At 45.1% G+C, this 8,385-nt stretch overlaps 1 protein-coding gene across 4 annotated transcripts in view; it reads right to left on the bottom strand.

Annotated features, from left to right (window-relative positions):
• Nucleotides 1–8,098, bottom strand: part of TMTC2 (transmembrane O-mannosyltransferase targeting cadherins 2) — a 320,399-nt gene extending 312,301 nt beyond the window's left edge. For 3 of the 4 annotated variants that reach the window (XR_010886594.1, XM_067312921.1, XM_067312901.1), the window contains exon 1: nucleotides 7,992–8,098. Coding sequence is in view for 2 of the 4 variants with exons in the window: in XM_067312921.1 (XP_067169022.1) it covers nucleotides 7,992–8,074 (83 nt within the window). In the remaining 2 variants the exon portion in view is untranslated. The remainder of the gene's footprint in view (nucleotides 1–7,991) is intronic. The other variant, XM_067312929.1, reaches the window with a different exon arrangement.
• Nucleotides 8,099–8,385: the final 287 nt, after the last annotated feature.

The raw sequence follows: 8,385 nt of genomic DNA on the forward strand, positions 1-8,385 counted from the left end.
CCAGTTTCAGTAATTTACTGAGCAAAACATAAAAGCTATTTCAAACAGCATAAACAGAGAAAACATTTCTGCACAGAAGTTAGAGGCTAGATCCTGTAAAAATACCTCTTGATGCATCACACGGCAGGGAGCCTGGGCACTTACTGGCCAGTCGCTGCCTCCAAAAGAAAGTATATGATTCATAGAGAGCCATCCAAATCACACAGTTAGATTACATCGCATCAGAGAGAGAGAAGAGTCTCAGAAAACCAATTAAAAAAAAAAAAAAAAACAAAGTCACACTTACCTAGAATAGGTAACTAAGCAATGGGAAACACTAAGTAGAGAAATGAAATGCTATCTCTGAGGCCTGCGGACAAATGCTTTATGTGCATCCAACTTTTATTTAGGAACCTGAAAGGGTTCAAAGATTCATGTCCCACCAGGAGGGTACCCTAAGCACAGGACGCAGTTTATTCTGTACGACAACAGGGAAGGGGCTGAGCAAAACGTATGCTGTACTCCGGTTCCTGTGCCCAGGACCAATCATTAATTTTTATATGTAAGAAGCCCTGGAGGGTGGGAAGGGAAGACAGCACAAAGAGATCTTGGAACAATTTAGGCCGCTGCTGGGCGGGTTTATTTGTTTCTGTGACAATATTGGTCACTGAATTATGACCTTGTTTCAAGCATTCAAGTCCTTTTTTAGGATCTAAGTGTGTAGATTAAGAAGTTGCACGAAAATAACATCCAGACACTGGCAGAGACTTTAAGCAATAGTTCTGCTACCAATTACTGGGTTGTTCCTCTGAATTAACACTGGATGAAGCCAAAGCACATAAGAGTTAAACTCATATAATCCTCTCATTAGCAAAAAAAACTAGCATAAGGCTAAGTGCAGAAAAACCTGTCCTGGAAGCATGACTCCTTTGAACCACAGGTCAGAGGCCAGGGGGGTTTTTTTGGTCTATTGATAGGTTCATGAATAAAAAGGGATGCCACAGGCCACTCCAGTCCTGTAATGGTAACGCTCTGTACTGCCATGTGGAAAATCCTGGTTCAATTACCTGTCAGTCGCTGCCTTCCCGGGCCAGCTGGGACCAGGGCATTGCTGAGGCCAATGCTCTTAACTCCCGGGGAGGAGAAAGTGCTTCAAGTCAGCCAGCACTGACCACTGCAAACAAATTAAGGAGCCTTACTGACAGACTCTATAATGGGAAGTTTGTCCAGCTCTCTGCCGGAAAGACAGAAGCCAAAAACACTCAGTCTCAAGTTTTAGGTAGGTATAAAAGACAACTCTGCTCTTCTGTTTACTGCACAGATTACGTATACACCTACACATGCTTTTAGAGAGTAGGCTGCTTTTGTAAGAGTTTTTAAAGCATATGGACCATTTATATAAACCACTGGGAAAAAAAAAAATCAAAGAAAATAATATATAAAAGACAAAATAGTTCATAGCAAAAGCACAATATTTCTAATAAAACAAACAGCAAAACATGAAAAGAGGAGGAAAAGAAGTGATATGAAGACAGTAAATGAGCATTTTTTGCCTCCAGCTGAATCCTCCCACTATTCATCAAAAATCTCCATATGAAGCTGATAGGAAAATGAAGGCCAACAGACTAATTAGCACAGTGGAAAGCAAGGATTACTGTTCAAGGAAGCCAGTTCTACTTTTTCTTCCTCTTGAAACTTCACAAGGACAGGAATCACAGGGGTGGCACCTACCAAAGCGTAATGACTAATGATACCCGCTTAAGGACAGCGGACAACCACCGGTTTCATCAGCTTCAAACAGCCTGACTTGCATTTCCTGGTTTCCTTTTTCCTCGAAGTGCAATCAAGTGTGACAGGTTACTTGATCCTTACCTGCCGTCCCAGCGATCTGGCGCGTTTCTTTGTTTCTGAATAAGCTTCATCCAGTCAAACAGAGAGAGCAGCAGCGCTGCGCTGAAGCGTCAGCAGAGCAGAAGCGCACGCCGCTGCTTTTGCAGGCGCCCATTAGGAGCCACTCACGAGCCTATAACACACCCTGCCTGTCCGAAAATGGTATGAACTGAGCAGCAGAGTCAACGTGTTAAGTGATATTTAAGGGTGTGATTCCAAAAAACATTTTCCTAGGCTCATTTCACGTTTCATGCAGCCACGGGCTAACCGTTGGGGAAAACTGTTTCAGTGTGGAGTTTTGTGAAGGGTGGAAGTGAGAGAAAAGGCAGGAATGACACCCTCTCCCCCTTACCTGGGAAGGACCACCTCTTCCAGCAATAGCACAAGTATCTCGAGGCTACAGGACTATCCTGGGACTAAAGGAATATGACTCGACAACCTGATCTAGAAAACGTGAAATGAAATTCTGCAGCCATCCCGACTTAAATAACCCACCCACAGAACAAGCTCACATTTTGAAGGAAGATAAGCAGAGTTTATACGCTCAGTCAGTCACCCCAGTCAGGGAAGCACAGGAGTTCAAAGGCTGCCAAACCTCAAAGGCCAACAACAGGCTCTGCAAACAAGAGAAATTCCAAAATTAAACTAAAAACTTGAGGGCCAAAGTGTCAGAGAGGAAGGAACTTTCAGCATAAGGTTTGGATCTTCAGATAAAATGTTTCTACCTTTTAAACAACCATTTTGTACAAAAAGTAGGGATGAAAAACACTACTGAGAGGAACGGACAGTCAGAAAAGACTTCTTTTGAAATAGACAGTTAATCCAAAAGCATTAACATAAGTAACAATAAGAACAAGCGTCTCTGTCTTCAGATTTAGTCCACTTCTCCAACTGTACGTTTGGAACAACTTGCACCACAGGTTGCCAGCAGGCTTGCATCTACAGCTTCAGCATCAAACACTTCAGCTGAAGACAAAAATTCCATAAACAAACAGCAAAGCCTGCTGCAGTCAACCTCACAGAAAAAAAAATCTGAGCAGCCAGCAACAAGGGAAAGGCAAATTTCCAGATGAGGGAGGCAAAGGAGCTCTAATTCAGCATTCTTGCCGCTATCAGATGGTTAACAAATTGAGATGAGAGGCTTCCGAGCCTTTTCAGCGACTTTCACTCTGGCAAACTTAAAGGATTCAGCAGTGCAGCTGGAATACATATGGGGGAACGCAGGAGAAAGTGGATCACTTGAATTTGTAACTCTGTTGTGAGCTGGAAGAACTTCCTGCAGATGAGACATATCCAGCCAGTGACTCAGATAGGGAGAGTCTGCTAACGGTAATGAATTTATTCTCTGAACCAGCTACCAAATGTGACATGGTTTATGTTAGTGTTATATATGCAACTAGAATCTTAAAATAAAGCCTATGGGGACACGATTTCTTTTTTGCTTCCAAAAATCTCTATACTGCAGCATCTCCATTGCAAAAATCACATTCTTTGGTGAAGTTGAAATTTCACATTTTGATCAGAAGGGTTCCATTCAATACACAGCTTTTAAAGCAAAAGCCCAATGCTTTTTTAGATTATGTTCAGCATTTTAAATACAATGGGTATCACATTAATAGGATATTACCATGCTGGATTCATCACAATGTCTAATCAACTACTGGTTCAGTTGGTTGATACTCAACTACAACACCTGAAAATTAAACAGCCTCAGTTACTCAGGCATTTTATTCTGGACTGTATTTTTATCACTATGTTAAAGGCCATGTTTCATATACAGATTGTCTTTATGGTCATTTGAAATTAGCACATTTAAGACAACAGAAGGGAAGAAGGAAAGGGACTACATGGAAACTGTGCAAGTCCCCTTCTCTCCCCTTTTCCCCACCACCAGCCTCACTGCTGAAATTTAAAAGATTGCAGCCATCTGAGAACTGCATCTACGGAAAGCTACCAGAGAAGTGCATTTCGAGCTGAAAAATTAAGAGCTGATGACAAAAAAAGGGGCCATAAAAATCACAGATGTAAATTAATAATCGAATACACACATACAGCTCAACAGAGACAGATGGCAAGCAATTTTCCCCAGTGTACTTATACTTGTTCTTCTACTGCATGTATTTGGGTCACTTGCTAGATTAAATCTCATGTGGCAGACCCAACAGAGGTACTGTGCAATGTGTATGGACTCAGCCTATTTCTGAATTACGCAAGTTTCAAACACTACACAGTGTTTGAATGAAGACATTCATGAGGATTTCTTCAATGCAATCTGTAATACTGCACCGCAGCTTTGAAACCAGGCCGTTGGATATTATTTCCACCATCAGCAAGGCTGTTCCATTGAGGCCTAGATAAAATAGAGCACAAGCTGAAAAAATCTGGTCTGTGGCCCTGAATCTCATAGAAGAGCCCTACACCAAGACAGACAAGTCCATACATATTGCCCAGAGCATTTTGTCAATGGGCCACTGAGACAATACATCAATCAAGGTTAAAGATTCCTGCTAATATCCTTTTTAAAACATGCCTTTCCTCTGATACTTGGGAGTCGAAAGGAATACTTCAGTGGATCAGTGGAGGAGGGTTTGGGTTGTTTTTTTTTTTTAAACACGTTCACAGTAGCAACGTACAAACTCGAATACCCAGAGCACTAAATCTTTCCCACGCCAGCTGTAAACTGGCAGTGACCTGCCTTACTTAGCCCAGGTCACCCGAAGGACTACAGCTCCAATGCAAGACACCCACGGGTCAAATTGCCTACTTCTGGGCAGACTTAAACTGCAAGTAAAAATAATTATGCAAGTGCATTAGCCTAATTGCAACAATATGTTTCCTTCCTGTAATACTGATAAATACTGACATGAAACAAGAATTGCATGTGCAGCGACTAGAGATTAGCCCCCTTAATCTGTCAAGAAGCTGGATTTAACACAGTGCAACAAGGAAGATCTTCAACACCTCCACAGGAGTGGAAACTGCATTTCTCCCTACCCCTTTCTGATCAGTTCCAAGACAATTTTGCTCAGCAATAAATAAATCTTTATTAACAACTAATGCAAGCTCAATATGGCATTAAACAAAGATCTAAATACTTCCCTCCCTCTCCCCCATTCATCTCTTCTTCCAGGTTACTGTGTGCCATATCTATCTTCAAATAAAGCAAAGAAGCAAAAATAAAATGAAAAGTAGATTTACTTTTTCCTAGATGAACAAGGGCGGAGGGAGTTGAGGGGCACTCTCCTCCCTCCCAATAATCTATGCACGTAACTAGGAAATATCATAGCTGTCCGTGAGAATTACAACAGAAGGAAACAGGGTGACAAAAGCTTGTTTTCTAGATCCACAGAAAAAATAAAGCAATGTTTCTTCTTTACACTGGCTCTCGGGCTTCGATGCTGTCACTTTTGTTCAAAGTCATCAATAAGTCATTGATCAAAAGATCACACGTTTACACTCATTATGTGCGCCACATATCTGTCTCGCCTGAAAGAAACAAAAGCTTACGTAGACCAGTGACGAAAAGTAAGAGTGTATATGTTTTCTTATTTAATTTCTCCAGACTTTAAACTCATTCAATTTCACTTTAATTGAGTGAGGGGTGGGAACTAAAATATTGAACCCTTTGATATAAAGTCATAAAGCTTAGACCACGAATAAGTTTGTTATATCACCATCCTGCACAGTTTTAGGTCTGCTGCCACGGAGTCGCTAAAATATTAAGTTTTACCATTGGGAAATTGATTTTGTTATAAGAAGTTTTTACGATGCCACTTAATCTTAACCAACCTACATTAAAAAAAAATACAGAAAGCAATTACAGACACCCTTTATATAGTAAGCTTGATCACTATATTAAGAAAAAAAGAACAGAGTCTGATGTAATTTCAATATCATGGCAAAGGATGTAGAAAGAGCCATAGCAATACGCTGCCCTCCCGAAACAAACATCACAGGTTCCCAGCCTAAATGCACAATCTTGATTCACTTAATGGTAGTAGCATGATCCATCTCCCACACGGGGTGCTGTGTCCTGCAGCTCCAGCGCTGACCTCCTTTTCTAGTGTTACATTTCAAGTAGGCTCCTGCAGGGCAGTGAGATTCTGTGATTACAGTTAAAAGACGACTTTAGGTCTGAGAGGCTGCCTCTCTGAATAGATAGCCGTTTCTAGTTCAACAATTACTAGCATGCAACAACCCTTTCTGCCTTTCCCCTTCCAGTGCTGCAGTTGCAAACACTAATTAGATGACCCGGTGCACAGAACTCCCATTAATGGGATTTTAGAGCACTCTAGTGAATACCTAAATATTAGTTACAATGACGGGAGGTACTTTATTTAGTCACTAGGTAAACATCAAAACAAAGCAGTATTTTAGAATACCTTTTAAATAGTATGGGATTAATATTAAGCATATAGCACGTGATTACTTTCCCCATCCTTTCTAAGACGACCCACAATCACATATCACTATTTTCTAATTGCATTAGGGTACATTCATGCAAGATCAACAGTGATCTTCACCCCCATATCAAAAATATCAACTAGTATTTCAAATTGTATTCTATCCCTATCCAGTCTGAACTGGCCTGCAGGAAAGGCTTATAACCATGTCCTTAAGCAACCCAGTTTGCCTAAATATTGCAACATATGCTACTTAGGGTTACATAAATATTCCACAACTCCTGCAGTTCTAACTATAACAAGCAGGTTTAAAATAGTGTCAGTGTGTCAAAATATTCACTGTTTTCTGTTGATCTAACTCAGATTTTACATTCCAGAAAAACAGTTGATTTTTCTCTTTTACTGTTCGTGAATTATGTGTTAAAGTGTTAAAAAGGAGGGGGGGGGAGAATCACTGTACCTAATTGGAAGGCTGACACAAACTGAAAAAACACTTAATTGCTTCAGGAGACTTCAAGTGCATGTAAATGACCCGGAGGACTGACGCCTGAATTGCTACATTCTCTAGCTGACACTGTTCCCAGTCGGAGACCTGGACCAGGACTCACACTTGGCATTTACTTTTAGTAGAATAGGTATAATAGTAGCAACCTTTGAAAACAGGGGGTTATTCTGGAAACGGCGAGAGACCCTTCCACATGGCAGGTGCACCTTAACACGGCGTGAGGGAAGAAAACGCCAAGTTTAGCAACTAATTGACTCCAGGACAGACAGGTTATTTCCCCAGGCAAATGCGTAATCAGAGATAGAAGCGGATCCTGCTAGCGCATCTGAAAGTTTGGAGCAAGTCATCCAGCAACGCCGCTGCGTCCAGACCCAGCCGCTATCTCGCCTCACCTCGTTTCCTCGCGCACCTCCTCTTAAGCAGAAAAGCTTCAAGATAGTAACTCGGCTCGCTAGCTGCTTGGATAGTTAGTTGGTAAGGTGAATGCGAGACTCGAATCGCTATTCTTGCACACGCACGCACGCACACACACTCTTGCTTCCTTCTCCAATCCCAAGCAAGGCAAGCAGCGGGATGGCCGGTTGCTACCATCCAGGAGGATTCAAACAGTATTGTCTGCACAGATAAAGCAACGCGGCTGCCTTTCCGGCAGCAGCCCGCCCTAACTCAAGGGATACATCCACTTTCCACAGAGCAGAGAGGCTGATGAAAAGCTATCAAAGTAAATCTATGCTCACTTTTTGGATGGTTTACTTCCAATGGAGCATGAAACACCCCAGGACGGTTAATAAGTTTAGTCAGGCGTGCTGTTCTCCCTAATACATCTTAATTATGCATCTGTTTTAATTGCAATCAGATCAAGCCACCGGAAAAAGGCACAAATTGGAATTTTCCCTGACTGCTAATACGGCTTTCGCCCAGCTTCTCACCGCGAGCGTACTCCGCGCAGGGAGAGCCGGCGGCGGCGGCACGGCGGCGGCATCCGGCAGCCGGCGGGGCAGCCCGGCTCCCGGCGGAGCCCCGCTCCCGCGGCGGCATCTTCCAGCGCCGCGGCGGAGAGGAGCGCGGAGCCGCGCGGAGCCCCCGGGCAGCGGCGCGCGCCGCCCGCACCCGCGCGGGGCGCCGCGGCGGGGGGCTGCGCGCGGGAGCTGTCAAAGCGGGCGGGCACCGCCGCGGCGCCCCACTCCCGGTGCCGCTCCCGGTCCCGGTCCTACCTGTCGTCGTAGCAGAAGTCGGCGCCGAGGGTGTTGAGGTAGAGGGCGAGCCCCAGCGCGCTGCTCACCAACTCCGCGACCATCTCTCCGCCCGCCGCTGCTCTCGCACCGGGGCAGCCCCACCTCCGCGGCCTCCCGCGCCGCGGCCCCGCCGCCGCCCGCCCCGGCGGCCCCCCGCGCCCCCCAGCGCCGCGGGGCGCCGCTCCGCGCGCCGCCGCCGCCCGCAGCTCCACGGCGTCCCCCGCTCCGCCGGCGCCTCTACCCCATGGCAGCGAGCGGCGCAAAGAGCGCAGCGGGGCGCGGCGGCGGCTGCCGCCTTCCTCGCGCGGCCACCGGGCGCTGCCGCGGCCCCGGCGCCGGCCCGCGCCCCCCTCGCTGCCGAGCCGGGCGCCGC

Source organism: Apteryx mantelli, chromosome 1 (genome assembly GCF_036417845.1).
Source record: "Apteryx mantelli isolate bAptMan1 chromosome 1, bAptMan1.hap1, whole genome shotgun sequence".
NCBI classification, from domain to species: domain Eukaryota; kingdom Metazoa; phylum Chordata; class Aves; order Apterygiformes; family Apterygidae; genus Apteryx; species Apteryx mantelli.